This window comes from Pelobates fuscus, chromosome 5, assembly GCF_036172605.1.
Source record: "Pelobates fuscus isolate aPelFus1 chromosome 5, aPelFus1.pri, whole genome shotgun sequence".
Taxonomy (NCBI): Eukaryota; Metazoa; Chordata; class Amphibia; order Anura; family Pelobatidae; genus Pelobates; species Pelobates fuscus.
In genome coordinates, this window is record NC_086321.1 from 343,333,452 (window position 1) to 343,355,588 (window position 22,137).

Below are 22,137 nucleotides of genomic sequence, written 5' to 3' on the forward strand. Positions count from 1 at the left end.
AATTACCAGACACCATGATCTTAAGTAATGCATGTTAGGATGGGTATGTCTAATAAAGTATAACAGATGTGTTTTAGCATTTTGAGTAAAACCAAACCATCTGCCATTTTCTTACCTCCTCATTTCCACACCCTCTCATTAATTTGGATGTCTTTTGATGTTCTTAAGGGAACACTATAGTGTCAGGAATACAAACATGTACTCCACTCCAATTTGACGATCTCAGACAATCAAAAGATTTCTAATAGGAAAGTATTAGTAGGCTATTGCGCATGTAGAGGCAAAACGCCTCGGTGCACCAATCAGCATCTCCTCATAGGGATGCATTATTATTATTATTATTATTGCCATTTATATAGCGCCAACAGATTCCGTAGCGCTTTAGAATATTATGAGAGGGGGGATGTAACTAGCATTGACTCTGTGCATCTCTATAGGGAGCTATCGATATTTCAAGGTTAGTTTAGAAGCTGATAGTCTTCATTTCTGAACATATATTATAGATAGTCAGCCCCTTTTTGAGGTTAAAGGACCACTATAGGCACCCAAACCACTTCTGCTCAATGAAGTGGTCTGGGTGCCAGGTCCATCTAGGGTTAACCCTGCAGCTGTAAACATAGCAGTTTCAGAGAAATGCTTTCCTATGGACTGATTGAATGCGCGCGCGGCTCTTACCATGCATGCGGATTCAGCGCTGGTGTCGGAAGAGGGAGGAGTTTTTCCCAGTGCCAAGGGAGCCCGGCGCTGGAGAAAAGTAAATGATTAACCCTTTCCTCCCCCTTCATCCCGGCGGAAGTGGGACTATGAGTGTGGGGGGGACCTAAAGACCCTATAGTGCCTGTAAAATTATTTGTTGAATAATGTCGTCTCAGTTAAAAGAAAAATTTATGGTTTTTTTTGTTTTTCTTTAATTCAAGTGTAATTTGGAGCAAATGGGAGTGTTCAATGTAAAGTCAACTTGCATGAAAGTAATAATAGAATATTAAGTCTATAATATTATACTTATATACTACAGAATATATATAGCTAGGGGGAGAGTACTGAGGGGTTACTGTCGTCGCTTGTTAGTGGATGTTTGGGTATTTAAATATTGCACAGGTCTGTTCTGTGTATTGATAATAAAGTTGTCATTTAGAACCATTAATTGAAACGTACTTGTACAAAACTATCAGTTTTCTTCATTTCTCCCATCAATTTTCTGTAAGAAGCTCTCTGTCTTATTAGTGAACGTGTTAATATAAGCTATGAACTTCAGTAGAGAAAGGGGAAACCTCCATACGCAATAGATTGTAGTAACTAAACTGAAAATTGTAGGGAAAAACAAATTGCAAAAAAAAAAAAAAAAAACCCAAAAAACCGATTTGGAAACATTTAGCCACATATATCTAATTTTGCAACTTGGTTTTCATTTCACTTTGTTGCATTTTTTTTTCTCAAATAAACCCTCTAAATAGCATCATTTCCGCTAAACACAGAGTCCAGTGTTTTATCTGTTATACTACATAGCTCACAGTTTGAAAGAATTGAGATTCATGGATATAAAACTAGGTTATATGTGGATGTAAAACACGCACACCTACGTAGACAAACAAAAAAGAGGACACACACCGACACATACAGCAGAATTAAGGTGTAAACTGTGAAAATATACTTTAAAAAAAATCTGGCATAGAATATGTTATATTTGCTCTAGAATTAACTCGTACACAGAAATAGAACAGTTTTTAATTTTTATTTTTTTTTATCTTTCAGATAATGCACTAACCTAAACTAACACAAAGTTACTCAAACTGTGAATAGGGATTGAGAGCAGAATTCAGTCCTGTATTAGGGTGTGCCAAGCACATGTCTACAACGCACACAGAAAGAGATCTCAATTTTCCATTTTATTTCTAACATTGCAAACCAGTTTTACACTGTCATTCATTACTGCAATTGGAGCTATGTCTTAGTTGCTTAACAATGATTCAGGAAAACTACTAAGTTTTGAACTGAACTCTAGTAACATATCCTTTATTGTCCTTCTGTCAATAATTAAATAAAATGATATCTTACACTTCCAGGAAATGTCGGCACCATGCCAGAATGAACGATCGATCTGAATGTTTAAAGGGACACTGTAGGCACCCAGACCACTTCAGCTCATTGAAGTGGTCTGGATGCTGTGTCCCTTTTGCACTTAGTGCTAGTTCTAAAGAACTGCAAAGCTCTAAGTCTGCCCCCAGTCACTAGAGGGCTTCCGGAATCCAAACAGACCTTTGGTCTGTTATCTGACGTAGGACGTCCTCATCGCCTGCATGAGGACCTCCAGCGTCAGATGTTTCCCCATAGGAAAGCATTGATTAATGCTTTTCTATGGGGAAATCCTAATGCGAGGGCGGCAGTTGCCGCGCATGTGCATTAGGTCTCCCCCTCCGGCGTCAGAGCGTGGGCAGAGACTGACCCAGCGCCAAGGGACATTGAAGCTGGATTTGGGTAAGTGACTGAGGAAGTTTTAACACCTTCAGAGCCACAGAATGGGGGTGCAAGGGAGGGGGGCACCTTAGAAATCTATAGTGCCAGAAAAACGGCTTTGTTAAAACGACTGGCAAATGGCAAATGTGTACTATTAGTGTCTGTCATTATCCCTAGTAATTTTTACTAAACACCACATTGTAGTGAATTGAAAGCCAAAATACAAATTATAAGTAAATATAATTTTGGGTTATTCAGTAAACTCCAGTTGATTAAAATCTGTACGGTAAAATCTACGGCAAATATTTTTGATTTGTAGAATCAACTTTTTCTGAGCTACAGTCAAAGCTTAACTATTCAATTTGCTGTAATTCAGAGTTTACTGAATAACCTTATATGTATGACCCTATTGTGTGCTAATAAAAATATGAGAACCTCCTCTTGTGGGAAGGTAGTAATTTGCATATCTCAGCAACATAACATAAAGCAGTCTTGCAACTGCTGAGAGCACAATCTGACGCCTGCCAGAGGGGGGAACGTCCATTCATTACACAAGAAGCATTAATCAAAGTTTATTGAAAGCGTGGGCTCATAAATTTTACTTTACAAGGATACCATCATTGTCATTCAAATCAAGAAGTTGAGAAAAAAAAACATGAGAAGTGTGGATATTTTTCATTTGTTTATATGGATGATCTGCCTTACTACTTTCTGTGGAATCTTTGCAACCACTGAACTGCCCACTACAAGTAAGTTTAGACATTCTAGAACGTCTGCGGAATATTCCGAACAGAATTTTCTATGTGTTTTAGAGTGTAAAATCAAATGTAATTTTTTATATATTTTTTATTTTTTTCTGATTTGTAAAAGCTGTAGTTAGATCTCACGAGTATAAAAAGTTTCTGGAAAAACAACAACAACAAAAAACAAAACAGACAAAACTATGCTTGACGCATGCTATTGTTTACAAACAACTGTAGAATTTGACTGTAAGCTCCCTTTGCTTGTGTGTTAGCTAGATTTAGCTGAGAATGTATGATAATCAGTTCTACATGATACTTTCTGTAAATTTGAAACCAGAAGTTGTAACAGCACAATCTGTATAACAGATGCAAATTCCATTGAAAAGTTTGTAACGGCTTTTGATAACAGATAATCAAGATATATGAGTCAGTGTCTGGGAGTAATGTTCTGGTTTATTTTAAAGAGACATTGCAACAAATAGCAACTTCCATTTAAGTCGCACATAGTAGTATTCGAAAAATCCTTGTCTCTTTAAGGAAAGGGAAATTACTAAATTAACTATGACTTCTATTTTACTGCTGTGTAAATATACTTTTACAGCCGGAGAACGTGGACAAATAAAATTCAAGGGCGTTATTCGCCTAACAGTGATTTGTGGTGATTACCAAAAACAGTCCAGAATAGCTGTAGATAAAGAAATCTTTAGAGACACGTTTTTTTTTTCCAGATTATTTCTATATTCTTTTAATTGTACATATTTCATTCATACATACATTCATTAGGAAAAAAAAGTTAAATCATATTGCCAAGAATTGAGTTTTATTTATTTTTAATTTATTTTATAAAAATATATATATATATATATATATATATATATTTTTTTTTTTTTTTAATAACTTTGCCCTTGTCCTGCACCGTTTCAGGAGCATTAAGTGCTCATAATACTTCCTGCTATATCTCTGTTACTGCTGTTGTGAAGCATCTTCTGTACATGTTTGTGCTTGTTTGTGTGTGTGTATGTGTGTGTGTGTGTGCACGCACAATTAATCACACTGTAGATAGATATACTTTAATTCTGAAGTCGATATTTTGACGGATTTTACAGTTTCACAGACAGGGGCTTACAAACTAAATAGTGACTTGTAAAGAATTAAAAATAAATTTATAAAATGAAGGTCAAAATGTGCATAATGGACACTTTCTTATATTCTCTATTTTGCCGATAAGTTTGAAAATTTGCTTTACAATTCACTGTTTAGTGAATAATTCCAACATTTTGTAACATACAGAATATGTTCAAATGATATATATATAAAACCACAATGTGAATATATGCATGATGTATATATAAACATTTTATATATATATATATATATATATATATATATATATATATATATTTAATTTTTTTACAATTAAAAAGAAGACATAAGCTCAAGTGCTGGGGGAACCTGCTAATTTTTTTCAAGCTTGTAATCCGGTTTATTATGACTGAAATGCTGGCTTTAGAGGACACACAGTGGTCTACTGTGGAACCCGGAAAAAATAATAATAATAATAATAATGTGAAAGAAGGTTCTGAATGTGCCCGCTAGTAACCCCTACACAGCTCAGCAGTTTGAAAACTTTTTATCTTGACTGAAGGTCATTCAGACTCCACCTAGCTCACCCACCCCCTTTTCTGACTCTCTGATTGGCTGAATGAAAACACAGCATGAGAGGGCTAGTCCAGGAATTTCAAAAAGCTCTTGGCTCATAGCAATTGTGACATATCCAGCCCATTGCTCACTTGTTCTGCTTGGACACTTTCCCAGACCTAGAAGCCTTGGAGACTATTTTGTATTTTCTCTACGTTGGCAAACTGAGCTAAAGTGTAGAACTCAGTCAATTATTGCCAAATACAACTCCATTGACAGAACACGGAATTTAGGGTAAATGTAATAGTAAAAAGCAAGGTATTGGACTAAAACATCTTCGCCAGTAGCCATCTTAATAAAACAATTAAAACCAAATATTACAATAAAATGAGTTACAGAATATATTTAGAGTAATGGTTGACATGCTAGATTATGCTTCCCCAAACTCCGGCCCTCGAGATGTTGCTGGACTACAACTCCCATGATTCTCAGCCTATCTATTTCATTCATAGAATCATGGGAGTTGTAGTTCAGCAACATCAGGAGGGCTGGAGTTTGGGGAAGCCTGTGCTAGATCTTTGTGACCTTCCATTCTCATAACACTCAGCCAGCCGTGTCTAACCGTGACAGCTAGACATATTGCAAATCAGCCTAGGTAAGAGACTTTAACAATGTCACATAGGTTATACTACATCGTATAGCACTGTTTAGGCAATCCGGCTCAAAACCTAGCAATTAGGCTATCCTGTTTATTTCTGGGATTTTCGAATGTGAGCAAAATCTTTTTCAGAAACATTTTTTTTTTAACCTTAGATTGTAAGCTCTTTGAACAAGGTCCTCATCAACCTATTGTTCCTGTAACACTTTGCAATAAAATTTCCCCTTTTTATAATATATAATAAGATATATTTCAGAATAAGATGGCACTATATAAACACAGATTCTAATAGTTAATAATAATTCATTTAGAACATAAAGGGTGTTGTGGGAACGGGACATACATTTGCGTGAGTAAGGGGGATTTGAAATTGACCTTGATTAACATTTAGGACAAAATAGTTGCATTAAGAAACATATTCAGTTCATTTCAGGTGGATATTTTTTGTAATGTGACGATTTGTTTGCTGTAATTTGCAATTGACTTGCAAAATAAAAATAAACACAATTCACTCCCCCCCCCCCCCCTTCATAATATTGTAAAGCACAGCGGAATTAGTTAACGCTATATAAATACAAATAATAATAAAACTAATTGTGCTACTAATGCAATGCACTAGAGTCTAGACAGAAACAGTATACAGAGTAGCTAGTTAAGCAGATTAGAAATGAATTCTTGAAATAATAAACAGTATATTATGCTCCCACAACGACCAGTTGACAGTTTAATGGCTGTCATCTGGTCCCTTTGAGAACTTAATATATACAGCTTTCTCCAGCTATTTGTCATAGCAGAGTCAGATTAGGGATTCCCTTCCTGCATTGTGTTCTGAAATCCATTGTTGGATTATAACAGATGCTCTGTTGCACATTGTACAATTTGTTGTGTTTATGTTATGTTGTCAGGATCTGCATCAGGAATCATTCCGCTCAAGCCCTTTTGTTTTCTAAGCTAATATTTCCAGTCTCCACCGGCTTCACTTGCCAATTCTAAGACAATGTCAACATTGCTTAATTCTCTGAACTGTTTCGCTCTCGGCTAAAGTAACTAGGAGTTCTTGGAAAGTGGCGTTGGTGTAAAATGATACCGCCAAATTAAATGCGGGGGAAATTCCTATATTTGAGATATAGCCATACCGTCTTGCAGTTGCAGCTCACTGCAAGTAATAAATGGCTGGATAAAAATGTTATTAAATTTAAAAAAAAATCCAAAGATTTCTTTCAAGGTAGAATTCTGATTTTTACTGTTATTGTAGGTTGTCAAATACTTTAATTATTATATATACGAATGATATCGTATAAGAATTACTGTTTTAAGCATGCACTCATTTTGTAATGTACTGATTTATATTTTTTTGTGAGTATATTTGTAGAGTCTCCTTCATATACTAACGTTGTATACTCTGTGTACTCCCAGTATACTGATTTATACCAACTCTTTTATACTAAACTACTAGTAATTTAATCGGTGGATCAGAGTATATTAAAATCTGTAGGCTGGCCAAAATTTACATGATAAAAAAATAGCAGTTGAAAAAAAGATTGAATCTTGTCGTGTCACACAGGTGAAATTACGGATTTAGAGAAATATCTGCATGTCACCTTTTGATACAGTTAATCCAGTTGCACTTTCACCTATTAAGCTGACTAACAATGCTTGACTTGGTCAGGGCTAGAATAAAATGCTGACTGGTTCTTTAACCCCTTAAGGACACATGACATGTGTAACATGTCATGATTCCCTTTTATTCCAGAAGTTTGGTCTTTAAGGGGTTAATGCTTAGGAAGTTTACTGTTCACAAAGCTACAGCTAGAAACCAAACTTACTATTTAAAGGGACACTATAGTCACTAGAACAACTACAGCTTAATTTAGTTGTTCTGGTGTCTATAGTCTGTCCCTGCAGGCTTTTTAATGTAAACGCTGAAAACGGTAAACAGTGTTTCCCACCAGGGACCTAAACAGCCACACCAGCACTATAGTGTCAGGAAAACACGTTTGTATTTTTGTACATATTTGACTTTGAATGGCATGCTGGCATCACTGGAGGAACTGATGTGATTGGCTGTAACATCCCAGCCAATCGCATTATCCCAATTTTTTTCTCTTTGACTGCATCTGTAAATGGATGAAGGAATGTGATGGAATGTTTGCAATCCCCCGGCCATTTGAATATTGTTTACAGAGCAGAGGCTGCTCCAGGTCTCAGCATAAGATCCCTGGCACATGAGTTAAGAGAAGAAGAGAATTACTAAGTGGATCTTTATAGGCCCCAAACTGCTTAGCTCAGGCATTAGAGGAGGTCGCAGGAAGCCAATGTGGTTATAAACTTATATTAAATTCCACATTCTCAGCATATAACCAACCATTCGTAGAATGACATAATAGAAGGGTCCATTTGCCTAGTTCCCACCCCATACTCAAATATTGCCGTATTGTAGTTAAAGTTTATCTTCCCATGGTTGTATAACCATTCAAGGACATTTTGTTGCTTGTGTCAAAAATGAATGAGACAGAAAAGTAACAGGAAAATTGCAATTTTAGACAAAAAAATTTCATGGAATACTTGAACTACGTCGGTCTAACGTGCATTAATCTCTTGTCATATCTACCTTGTTCCAAATTCAGTGTGGACTTTACTGGTGAAAAGAGAACCCATTTCTATCTAGCATAAAGTCTGTTAAAAAAGTTTTAGAACTGCTGAATCAGCGTCCTTTGATTAATGCCATTTATGTCTGGGGACTATGTTTCAATTAATTACTTGCAGGGTTATTCACCAAACTCTCAACAAATTGTTGTTAATAAAATCCAAGTGGCAAAACTGAGGGGGAAATATAGGATCTGGAAAATTGTATAATTTACCAAAAAAAAAAATGTGTTTAGAATTCATTGAATAACCCTTCACGTTTTCCCATGATGGTCCCATGGGTCAGATATATTGCACAGATGCAGTGTAAACACCTACAACCCTTTAGGATGCATCTTGTTGTATAAGCATCTATAATTAAACTGACACTGTGGTCTTTGAAATGAATTAATGTTAAATAATTAAATGTTAAAATTGCATTCTAAGCATATCCACCAATATAGCATATTATACAGAAGATTATTCAAGAAGCATTAGGTTCACTTGCTCAAGTTTTCATTAAACGTTTTTGAGCAGTTTGACACAAAATCAGGTTTTCTAGCACCAAATTCTCATGCTCGATAGATAATGAGGAGTTTAATTTGCTTAACCAAATTTAGATGATAACGATAAGCAGATTAAATGATTTCACAATATCTTCTTCATTATGTTAACAGCAACAGAGGGGGCACAGTTCGGAAACCAAGAGAACTCTGCTAATTGTTAAATCACTCAAAAATTGGTTGACAAAATAATTAGAGACTGTACCCAAAAGCTGTGTGTACCAGAAACACTAAAAATGCTGTAGCGGCATTTTATAGTGTTTATGGTACAAACAGCTTTTGGCAGCTGAATTTAATAGTATGATCAGCATTTCTACTTTAACTGCATATCTATTGTATCTTCTATCACTGTCAATTACTTATCTAATCTAATATGCTTGCAGGAACTACTGTTGCCAAGAAAAAAGATTTTAATGATATCGAGAGCAAATTTGCCCTTCGAACTCCTGAGGAAGTCGATGAAGACAATTGTTATCTAGTACCCGGACAAGAACACACTGTTAATCAATGCAATTTCAACCACACAAGCAAAACATTTGTTGTCATTCATGGTTGGACGGTAAGTTCGCGGATACTCTGTGTGTGGGAGGGTATTTCTGAAAAATATGTTATCAATAGAGAAATGTGATATTGTTTACTATTTTGTTTCCTTTCTTCTGATTGCAGAATAGGCACGATACCTCCATAAGCCTTTTTTTGTTTGTTTTGTTTTTTAACTTAGGCTTCAATGTAATAATATTGCATACGTTTCTAAATTATTTAATATTTTGGGCTAAACTTTTAAAATGATTCAATCTTTGAAAAATATTTTAATATTGCAATATTTTTTTATATTTTTCAATCAATTGATATATATTTTTTTTTTACATGTAGTATAGGTTTTTTATATTTAAAAATGTAGAAAAAAAATTATTTGAAACGTTTAACCAAAAATAATAAACCATTTGGAAGGCTACTATTACGGTCCTTAATTCCTTAAGGCTGATTGACTGCTTCTTTATATAAGGATTTTTATAGTTTTTCTTATTTGCAAATCAGCATAATGATGTCTACAGTGGTTTGGTTTAGGACCACTTAAGGAGGTCATTTTTTGTTTAGTCGCATTAGGTCTATAAATTGTTTCATATACTCTCCAATGAGTAATTAGCAACGCATTAGTAAGGGCTTGCTTGTAAAAATTGATGACAGGTGCTGACCTTAAATGACTTTTTCAATTTCAAAAGTAAGAAGGAGCATTGTACTTCCGTGGACTGAGCCCTCAGGCACCTGCTAGTGACTTGCATATTTGAGAATATTTACTGAAAATATACAGTCATAATGCTCATGGGTTTGTGGAATAGGGCAATGGTAAAAAAATAAATAAAACATATTGTAAATACAAGATACATTTATTTTAGTGTGTAGCACATTTTTTGCTTAGAACCATCAGGGTGTGGACTCAGGGATAGGTTATTTTCTTTTTCTTAGATATTCTTTTGGCGCAGGAACATAAACTGCGAATAATATGCATATTAACAAATATATATGGTTTGGAATTGTTCACAGGGATGTTTTGTTGCTAGAGTGCATCATTTTAGCAAATGTTCCTTTTTGATTTTTTTTAAATAAAGAGATAAGGTGTGCCTTAAAAAGCTAATATAAATGAAAAAGTATGAAAAAGTAATATAATCTCACAAACAATTATATTCTATGTCTAAAATGTTTACTTGAAATGCTTCAATCATGCGTGCTTGGTTCCATAAACAAAGCTGTATGGACTCATCAAAAAATCTGGGTAATTGTAGTTTGTTTATCTGCATTCTGCTGAACTGCAACTCCCAGAAACCCAATTCATTGCCTCATGTATAACAGTGTTCTTGGGGCAAAAGAACACTCCTGGAGTATTGCTGAAAACAAGATGGCTGCCATCGGAAGCCATATTTGTATGGCAGCTAGCATGAATGGTAATCACTTGTACGACAAGTAACAAGAAGCATTGTGCATTTTGAAAGCCAGTTAAGTGTTCTAATTGGTTCATTGCATCACTTTATGGGTGACAAATTTTGAGGAAAGCCTGAGTAAATTGTCGGACAAAATCCGATCATAATTAATATTTATATATTTATTTACTTTAGGTGACGGGCATGTATGAGAGCTGGGTTCCCAAGCTGGTAGGAGCACTGTATAAAAGAGAGCCTTATTCCAATGTTGTTGTTGTAGACTGGCTAGCCCGATCCCAGCAACACTATCCGGTTTCAGCAGAATACACTAAGTTTGTTGGCCAAGATGTAGCGACTTTCATTGATTGGATCGATGTAAGTAAATGTAACAGCAATGATGTCTGTCATCTGTCAAATTAATTGTGAAACTAATCAAATAATAATCAGTATAAAATTAGCACAACATAAATATTTTACATAGGCAGGAATTTAATTAAGATCTTAACCCCTTAAGGACACATGCCATGTGTGACATGTCATGATTCCCTTTTATTCCAGAAGTTTGGTCCTTAAGAGGTTAAACAACTTAGAGAAAGAACTTAAATAAATAGTCCTAGACCAGGGGTAGGCAACCTTCGGCTCTACAGATGTTTTGGACTACATCTCCCATAATGCTTTTACAGCCATATTGCTGGCAAAGCATCAAGGGAGATGTAGTCCACAACATCTGTAGAGCCGAAGGTTGCCTACCCCTGTCCTAGACTAACGAATGATATAAAATGGCATTTAATTGTATTATTGATGTGAAAATTGTAATTGATAGAGCAAGTACATTTAATGAATAGGTGCACAATAATGTGAAAAGTCACATGCGTGAGAAAATCACGATGAGTATAATATCAAAGTACATACTACGTAACACTGATTTTAGGTAACAACCTGACCTTGCTTTGTGTACACTACACTCTCACGAGAAAAGAATAAAAATCATTTAAACCCCACTGTTTCTAAACAGATAATCTGACATATTCTGCCTAGGAAACGTTTGTGGCCAAATAACATAATACACCCATGTTCCTTAGAATTTCATTCCATCCTTCCCCACCCAGCCTCACCCATGCATGTTTTCTGCTTTCGCGGCTTTTAAAAATGCCCTCTGATTTCCATGAGCTACTATTAAGAGAAATTTATATTTTCTACACTTTTACTTTCCCCCCCCCTTTTATTCCTCCTTCCCACAATGTTTTTTTTTTTATGTTGCATGAGAATGTAATGTATTTATAAGTACATTCAAGACCAATTGCTGGAATCTCTTCAGGAACAAACACTTTCTTATAGAATACAGTTTATCCCGCTAAACACTCACCTATGTCAGCCAGGTTTGGTAGGATTTTAGATAGACTTTGATTGAGAGAGGAGCATTTTCACAGGCTTTTCACCTACCAGTTTCATCACTGCAGTCCTGACTTTAATTCCAGGGAATTTTCATAATTTTCCCCTTTGTTGGGTAAAACTGTTGTCCAGTTTTTAACAAATTATCAAAAGCTTTTTCTCCAGTTACACAATTTTCTTCACTGGAAGAAAATTATGGAAGAGTAGGATAGCAAGAGGATATTAATGTTTACTGAGATTTGGATTTCTGTTTTATACAATTAAAAGTTTAGAGAATAACTATGTTTAATAAGCAATGTCTTTTTAATCCCTTACAATGTTTTTTTGGGTATGGTCCCGTTTATACGGGAAATAATAAAAATACATTTCTATGTTTTGTTCACAGGAAAAGTTCAATTATCCAGTAGACAACATTCATATTTTGGGATACAGCCTTGGTGCACATGCAGCAGGAGTTGCTGGAAGTCTTACAAATAAAAAAGTGAACAGAATAACAGGTAAGATTTTTGAACTTTTTTTTAACAAGGCTTTAAAAATGTTCTTTTTTTCCTAGCACTATAGTTTCACTTTAATTACAGCCACCACTAACGGTGACTTGATATCGGGTCACCTCTTTGGGCTTTTGTAAAGTATTTGTCAAGGACTGAAATGTTGGCAATTCACCTTTTGGTGGTAGTTGTAATAAAAGTCTCTTTAATTGTATTATAGGATGCGGGATCATTGCACATTTTGTTCTACAATAAAGTCCGAGGGTTGTAGCTCTTAAGCTGATGCCCATTCTTTAGGTGCCTGTTGATGATAATACATTGGGTAGAATTGTGCCCTAAATACAATATTTTCTATTATGCATTATTTTTCCTTGCAGGTTTGGATCCTGCTGGACCTACCTTTGAGTATGCTGAAAATGATGTAACTCTGTCTCCCGATGATGCGGAATTTGTTGATGTTCTACACACTTATACAAGGGGATCTCCTGATCGCAGTATAGGGATTCAAAAGCCAGTGGGGCATATTGATATCTATCCAAATGGAGGAAGCTTTCAGCCAGGCTGCAATATTGGGGAGGCACTACGTCTTATTGCAGAAAAGGGATTTGCAGGTAATTTAAGCAGACATATCTTGATATATTTAGTTCAATAATGCATCTCACTAAGTTTGTGAAAATCACCATTGTGCCATAAAAATCTACTCAAGTCTCACGTTCTACCTGCATACATAAAAAATAAAGGGATACACTCACCCGAGCAATTCCAAGTCAGTATGTGGACAGTAGTAGAAATAATTAAAATATTTTAGTTTACTCTATTCTAAACTATCTCCAAAGCATACAAAGAATCATAAAAGGGATGTAAAAGATAAATAAAATATATATATTCCTAACATAATATTTTTTTATATCAATCTGCTAAATTGTGTTACTTACATGAAATTAATCATCTGAATTATAAAAGTTTCAAGACTTATTTAAGCTTTAGATATTTAGTTTCAAAAGATTTCAATCCAATATTGTTTATTAACTTTTCATTTTGTGTTGCAAAGCAATGAAGAGAAGTCAAGTAGCCCATAAAGCTCTATTTCCCTTTATCTTTGCTCCTTTGACAAAAAAATTAAATCAACTTAAGTCCACCACTAATATGAAAATACTTAACTGGTGTGTGATGATAAATACCAGCTACCCCAAGGGCAGTGGCGGCTGGTGAAATTTTAAGATGGTATGGTGCCAAACTCCTCCCTCAAAATGTAACTCTTTTTTTCACCTACATACAAACTGGTGGGGCACTGCCCCAGTTGCCCCTATGGACAAGCCACCACTGCACAATCGGCCTACTCAAACGGTCCCCCTTTACCTAATCTTATACACAAAATATATAGGGATACAGCTGTAGCCTTATTGGATTTGTTTTAAAAAGGCATTTTTTGTTAAATATACATTTTACTGGAGTCCCTTGTTTTAACCAGCTGGAGAGCTCTTGCAACAAGTGAAGTTGAGAAGTTTGGAGGGAAATTGACGACCCCCTCCCCCCCCCATATTTTGGGGGAGGAACCCTTTGCACGCTATAAAATCATAAATTTTGTGAGTGCAATCTTGTTTTGCCCTCCAACTGTTAATTTATTACACTACGTTTTATTTCTATTTGTTTTAGGGTACAGCTGTATACCTATATATTTACTATATCTTTGCTCCCGTGCTGTTTCTCACCCTTCTTCTACACCCCCATAGTCTACCTCTCCTTATCCAGATTGGAGCCTAAGATGAAGCGTGTCACTAGACATCCAAAAGAATCTCTGGTAGATCAATAATCCTTTTCTATCAGGAACAAATAAATAGTTGATGGCATACAAGGTGAACATTTGCCTTTTGGATGTTATTTTGATTTATTTATGATTTACTTTCTCACCTAATAAAATATCTTGTGACCCAATAAAGCATAGTATTTCTAATACATCCTGCTGGCTAAACAAGGCCAAGATCTAAGTACTGTCCATAAATCTAGTATTACAAAGTTATACCGATAACAATATTGCATAATAAAATAATGTATTCTCTTTCCAAAACAGTATATATACTTATCCTGCATTTTATACTTTGCAGATATGGACCAACTTGTCAAATGTTCCCATGAACGTTCCATTCACCTGTTTATCGACTCTCTTCTGTACGAAGAGAAGTCAAGCATGGCCTACCGATGCAATTCAAAGGAGGCCTTCGATAAGGGACTATGTTTGAGCTGCAGAAAGAATCGCTGTAACACATTGGGATATAAGGTGAACAAAGTACGGGGAAAGAGGTCCAGCAAGATGTTTTTGAAAACAAGAGCGCAGATGCCTTTCAAAGGTATGAAAATTGAAATACACATTATCAAAGCCCTACTTCAGCAAAGGGCTAGATAGACTGAGCAGGGTACGGGAAATGTATTTGCCATATTATGTTTGATTCATTTTCTTTTAGTGGGAATTTTTATACATTTCAAATAAGAAGATATCAGTTGTTATTTTGGCCACGTGTCGATGACGATAATGATGTTACTATTTGATGTTACCATTTGAATAACAACATGAATTCTATACAGTTTTGCTGATAACATTATTTTATCATTAATCAATTACTTTTAATGTTATATTACTCTCACAATTTAGACCCACGTTAGAGAACGATGCTCTCTCTGGTTCAATTTACCATATTTAAAGCGGGCATGTATTCACAAGTAATCAAATTATAAAGTCCATGGTAGGAAATACAATTTTACTTCTATATAATTTCTGCCCGACTGCGGAATATATACATGAAGTTGGACTTTTGCCCGGAGGTTTCTTTTTATCTTATAAGTGGACTGCAAGCATCGTAAAAATACCCACAATGCTCGAGTCATCATGATGGGGTACACAGCATTTTGGCACCATAAACAGTGCATTAAAGCATTGACTCAACAACATTGACGTAGTTTAGAAATGGGTGATGTTAGTGTTAGGATATAATCTGAAACTTAGATATACCTAGGATTCTATTAACATATTTATTGAAAAATTTTGCACGGCAATATCGGTATTGAATGTTTTACTCTTTAAATTGAAGGCATGTGCCATTTTGTTAAAATTATTAAAAAGCATTCCGTTTAACGATTAAACTTCTTATATTACAGTAATTCAAATATAATCCTTGCTAAATAAAATGTAAAAAATGAACAAAAAAATATTCCAATAAATTTATATATACAGTAGGGGGTTTTGATTTTTATGTTCATACAATAAACGTATCAAAAAAAGTTGCATATTTTCCAACTGAATGCTGAATTAGTACAAAACAGTTGAATTGGAAAATAATCTCCAACTTGCATTTTTTTTTTTTTTTACATTTTTTCTAAATCTATTTTGGTCTGGAGTCAGCAATTCGATAACTCACTAAATCTCTAATAGACCTCACAACTCTGAGAAATATTTTCCAGAGACAGCTGATGGAATTTAATTGCACAGTTTGTTCCCTCTAATCAGCGCTTTGAACTTCTAAGAACTCATGCGTTCATGCGTGATATACTGCTGTACTCATAATAGAAAATAGCTTTTATCAATGGATTAAAATATGTTATCTACATTGATATTTAAAAAGTAGGCATATCTATTGAAATAAGAAAAGTTACATTATGGAAAGACAAAAAACTACTTTAAGAATAATTATCAATTTTTCATGTTTCAAAGCATTAGCTAAATATTTATGGTTTTGTTGTGTTTGTTGAAGCATGCCATAACATCTTTATTTCTGTACTGGGTGACAGTGTAGAGACAGAGTATGTCAAAGTTCTTGAAGGAAAAATAAAAAAAAGACAAAATCTTATTTCAGTTTATCCTCCAAAATAAATATTAAAGGGTTACTTTAAGCCCTATGACCACTTCAGTGATTTGAAGTAATTGTGGTACCTGGAGTCTGTATGTGCATTAACCTCTCTGTCACTTCCAGTAGCATTACAGGGTTGTCATCATCATAGGGTTATCATCAGCCAGCCCAGAACTAGCATTCCGGGTTAGCTATTGTCAATTCTGGGCAACTTTTTGAGAGAGGTCAGCTGTTGCACTCAGCCAATGAATGTTGACCACCCCGGCTTCTGACTTCTGCAGTTGGAAGTGCGTCACCAGACCATCAGGGAACCTTAGAGCCTGGTGGGGTCCCATAAGAGGAACATTTTTGGCAACATGACAACAGTTGATGCCATGAAATCTTGGAAATAAGATACAAATATAACAGATGCTGCTCTCTTCTCTGTTTCTTTCCAGTATTTCACTATCAAGTTAAAGTACATTTCTCTGGACAAAAGGACTTAACGGTCACCAACCAACCCTTGCTGATTTCTTTGTATGGAACAAAAGGAGAAAGTGAGAACATCGCAATCGCATTGTAAGTGTCTATTAAGCAAGGTGACCTGTCAGTGACTTTTACATTATTAATAAAAATGTTTTTTAAACAGAATGCATCACTAGCTATGTTAGGGATATTCTCTGGTGCAATATAATTAGAAGACTCATGTTGTGAAGTATAAAGGTTTTGAAAACTATTTTTTTTAAAAGTCTTATGTAGTTTGATAGCCACTGTTTGATATCGATCTTAATGTGAGACTGATTGTTTAATGATCACTATAGACACCATAACCACTACAGTTAAGTTTTTCTTCTTTTAAATCTAGTCTCCTCCTTTACTGTGTTGTTTCCCTTTATGTATTTAAATGTTTCTATCATATCCCCCCTGTCTCGTCTTTCCTCCAAGCTATACATGTTAAGATCCTTAAACCTTTCCTGGTAAGTTTTATCCTGCAATCCATGAACCAGTTTAGTAGCTCTTCTTTGAACTCTCTCTAAGGTATCAATATCCTTCTGGAGATACGGTCTCCAGTACTGCGTACAATACTCCAAGTGAGATCTCCCCAGTGTTCTGTACAATGGCAACATTTAAATATGTTGATGTTGATATCCATAGGTTAAGCAGCAAACAACTTACATAAAGGTGCTATTATGCATTTGAAAAAAAATAGGTCAAGTTGAAATGGCATCCCCACTTATTCATGGCAATATCATCTTCTGATTTGTCCTAAGAATGACGTTTATTATTGTCATTTCCCTGCTCTGTTGAGACTAAACCAGCAGTATCTCTGCCATTAAACCTTTCATGACAATTTAAAAGAATGACCATCATGATATGATAAGATTTGCTTGTCCTGAAGATATTTATATTTGAATGTGGCGAGGAGGGGCTATAGCAAGCAACATGTTATTATGACACACTGCTAATTATTTGCCTACTATAAAGACTAATTTTGTGTTTTATCTTTTATCTTATTTCTCTAGGCCTGAGATTTCTACCAACAAAACCTTTTCATTTTTAGTTTACATTGAACAAGATATAGGAGAACTTCTGATGTTGAAAATAAAATGGGAAAAAGACTCCTATTTTAGCTGGTCAAATTGGTTCACTACCTATTCATACAATATTAGAAAAATCCGTGTAAAATCAGGAGAATATCAGAAAAAGTAAGTTATTTTACATCTATCATATTGCCATATTGCCGTAAATGCCATATACTAAAATAAATTCATATTGTATAGTTTATACCATCTGATATTTTATTGCACAATTTATTTTTATGTATCATTTCAAGATATATGCAGTGAATTAAAAAAAATATCAATGGTACTCCTAAATTAAATTGCCAAACACATATCACGTGATCAGTTAATAGCATCTAATTCTCTTAGCTACGTTTTATTTCATTCTCATTTTACTCGAATACATCTGTATTTATTTATTTTGTTCTACAAAAGCTATCTTGTAAGATTAACAAAGTTCAGTTTGGAGAAGTATTTGTAAATGTTGATATTCATATATGTTTTCAGGTTAATTTTCTGTTCCAAGGAGGGCAACCATGCCTCTCTGATAAGGGGCAAAAACTCTGTAGAGTTTGTCAAATGCAATCAGCACTCCTTTACAAAGAAAAAAGCTTTGGTAAGTGTAATGTTTATTAACTGTTTAACTGAAAACACAAATTTTCGGAAGAGATACAATTAACAAAAAAAGAGGGATACGTCAAACGTACTTGTACAATTTCTGAAGTCAAAATAAAAAACATAATCAAAAACTAACAAAATGCCATTATAATATAGGATGTGCATGTTACATATCTATAAAAATGCATTTCAAGTGACTACTTGTTCCTTTTTGTTTTCTCAAATTAAATTCAATGAACGGCCTCATTGAACTTTGTAGCTCAAAGGTTTTTAATAAGTTCTGCTATGTATCCTAGTTATTTATTAGTCCATTCTCAGCTCCCATCTTGCCTTTCATTCAGCCATGCTGTAGATCTCATTTTCTTAAATGGACCATCCACTGTCCAAATAAAATACAATTGTGTGTGTATATCTAATAGCAGATTGCAAAAGCTGCAGTTCTCTTGTCTGCAGCATTTGCAAGCCCTTTCCTTCTAACCCCACCTAGACTTTATGTGACTGTCCAATCCCAGCCTTCTTTGCAAGGCAGGTGTCTGCCTCTAGAGTTTAGCTCCACTGAGCTAACCAAATCAGGAAGTTACAGGACCTGCTTTCTGATTGACAGCGAGAGGGTGTAGCAAGATCCATTTACAAACGTGTTAATTTCTATTGATATCTGCACTTTTTGTAAAATGAAAAAAGCGGACACACTCTTTACACATAATGCACTTCAGTGAGATAACATGAGTTACGTGTTTGGAGTCTTCCTATAATGTGTGTTGAGCTATCACATTTGGGACAAGCTATCTAAGTGTTCTAAAAAAGTGGCTTAAGTATTAAAAGTAGGGCAATCACCAAGGAAATTGGTGTATCCAACAGGTCCGCTACATTGCTGACTGCTCTACCTTTAAAATTTTGCAACACTTTTTAGAAGCGAACACTTTAATAAATCTCCCTAAATCTTTTAACTCGCCCTTGTAATTTCTCCCTTTTTCTCAGTAGTCATACAGTAAACCAAATAAATAGAGATGCACAAAGTGGGGTATTTGAAACTTTTAGAACTCTTTAATAAATACAATGATGCTATTTAACTATTAGTTTTGAACACTTAGCTTAAAGGAACACTATAGTCACCTAAATTACTTTAGCTAAATAAAGCAGTTTTAGTGTGTAGATCATTCCCCTGCAATTTCACTGCTCAATTCACTGTCATTTAGGAGTTAAATCACTTTGTTTCTGTTTATGCAGCCCTAGCCACACCTCCCCTGACTATGATTGGCAGAGCCTGCATGAAAAAAAAACTGGTTTCACTTTCAAACAGATGTAATTTACCTTAAATAATTGTATCTCAATCTCTAAATTTAACTTTAATCACATACAGGAGGCTCTTGCAGGGTCTAGCAAGCTATTAACATAGCAGGGGATAAGAAAATGTTAATTAAAAAGAACTTGCAATAAAAAAAAGCCTAAATAGGGCTCTCTTTACAGGAAGTGTTTATGGAAGGCTGTGCAAATCACATGCAGGGAGGTGTGACTAGGGTTCATAAACAAAGGGATTTAACTCCTAAATGGCAGAGGATTGAGCAGTGAGGCGGCAGGGGCATGTTCTATACACCAAAACTGCTTCATTAAGCTAAAGTTGTTCAGGTGACTATAGTGTCCCTTTAATATACCTCATTGTTTGTTTCTTTTTTTTTCGTTAACATGAGCAATTAAAAAATTGACAATAGAAATTGCAAATTCTAACCCACAGTATATAACCTAAAAAGTTATCCCATTCAGTAGTTTCTCCAGATGTAACTCTTTTGGCCAGGTTTCGAAATTCACTTGTCATGTTTTCACAAACTAACAAGAATGAAAGATAAAATGAGCAGACAACACAAACAAATCATGTTGTGATAGCTAATTAATTCAAACACACCATATGTGATTTTGTGTTTTCCTTTTTGCAGATGTGAAATTATTGTGCACTCCTATTGACGTTAGTCAATAACATTGAAGGTGTCGAGAAAAAGAAAAGCGTTATTCAGAACTGGAACTGCATACACGGCACACGGCATTTAAAATAGTTACTATATATAGCTATTATTAAGAAAGACTATATTATATGTATTTAGAGGTAGAGAGAGAAAATGTTACATAAGTTAGATTTTATCGCTCTCTCTTTACTGAGAATGTGGAGTGCGGGAGTGCTGCTAGATTGAAGTGGCTTTCAATTTTCTGGATTGTACACCCACATACCTCGCAAACTCCCCCACCCCCTCCCCACACTGAATATTCTGTTTTGAGTGCCTCTGGTTTCTTTTATATATGTTTTATAATGTGTTTTCTCAGTTATGTTATGTTGAATGAATGATTGCATCTTTAAAGATGTTTATTTATAGTTACAGGGATTGGTACAAAGTTAAATAACTGAGAAAATTGATAAATAACAACTCAGAGTGTGTTTTAAAACAAAATCTATAATTGCGAAAGGAGCCGAATGCTGTGGATTGTAAATATGTTGTGAATATATTATACAGCCAAAATGGATTACCGAAAGTTGCATAATTTAGCCGTACGTGCACTAAAGTTCAACATTGATTGAATTTTTTTAAATGATGACTTGAAACAACACAGTACTAAGTAACTATTTTTAGAGCAATATCTGTTGTGATGCCTGGGCACTGAAACAATATCTTATTCTGCAAAGTGTCCCCAATTATTAGAACAGTTTTATTCTCCCATAAAAAATGCAGTCAACAAAAAAACTAATCTTATCCCCTTTAAGACAGAACTTCAGAAATAAAAGGCAATCATGACCGAAAAATTCCGTCACGTGCCCTTAAGGGGTTATGCAAAGTTTGGTTTGTTTAAGAAAAACAAAAAACATAACTACAATTATAAACTACAATGCACCTAAAAGCTTGATTGTATTTGTAAATATAAATGTTTGTTACCTACACAGCTTGGCCATTTTATCGTACAGTAAGTAGCTTATTCATTACAGTGAAGAATTCATAGAAGAATTGAATTTTTTAGGCACAAATAGCGGAATAGGGATTTTTTTACAGTTACGCATTTTGGAATTCCTTTGTCAATTTCCTACAGTTATAAGCACAGGCTACAATTTAATATTTTTGGAAAAACTTAAAATGATCCAATATTTAAAAAAAATATTTGAACATTTAGTTTTTTTTTTTTATATATCTATATTTTTTTTAAAATATGTAATCCAAGGCTCTGCACACGCCTGTCACAAGTACTTGCCAAGGAGAAATCTCCAACCTTGGGTAAACAATGGACACGAAGGAGAGCTTTTTTACTGGACTTTTCAACCAAATTCAAATGTCTCTTCTGAATACAGTCATACTATATCAACATTTCAGTATATAAAAGACTTTCATAATTTCATCATTTTTCTGATGACAGTCTCTTATAGACTGAAACTTTGATGTAATGTGACTGAATTCACAATAAATATTCCAATTTGGCTGAGAAATCCAGTGAGAGCTCTCCTTCGTGACCATTTTTTTTTAACTATATGATGCATTTTCTTTTGATATTTTAATACTTTGAAACTATTATTTTAAAAGTTTATCCAAAAATGTTTAATCGTTTGAAAAGCTTATGCAAAAATTTGAAATCGAGGCTTTAGTGACTAAACCCCACAGTGTATTTTTTTTCTTGGAAAGAAG

The 22,137-nt window shown here is 34.7% G+C and overlaps 1 protein-coding gene across 1 annotated transcript; it reads left to right on the plus strand.

The window, feature by feature from the left end:
* Positions 1 to 2,961: 2,961 nt before the first annotated feature.
* Positions 2,962 to 21,622, plus strand: LPL (lipoprotein lipase). Its single transcript, XM_063455811.1, has 10 exons — positions 2,962 to 3,203; positions 9,065 to 9,240; positions 10,796 to 10,975; positions 12,378 to 12,489; positions 12,858 to 13,091; positions 14,586 to 14,828; positions 16,760 to 16,880; positions 17,825 to 18,007; positions 18,371 to 18,479; positions 20,413 to 21,622. Exons 1-10 carry the CDS (start codon positions 3,110 to 3,112, stop codon positions 20,416 to 20,418), a joined length of 1,458 nt encoding a protein of 485 aa, XP_063311881.1. The 5' UTR covers positions 2,962 to 3,109; the 3' UTR covers positions 20,419 to 21,622.
* The last annotated feature ends 515 nt before the right edge of the window (positions 21,623 to 22,137 follow it).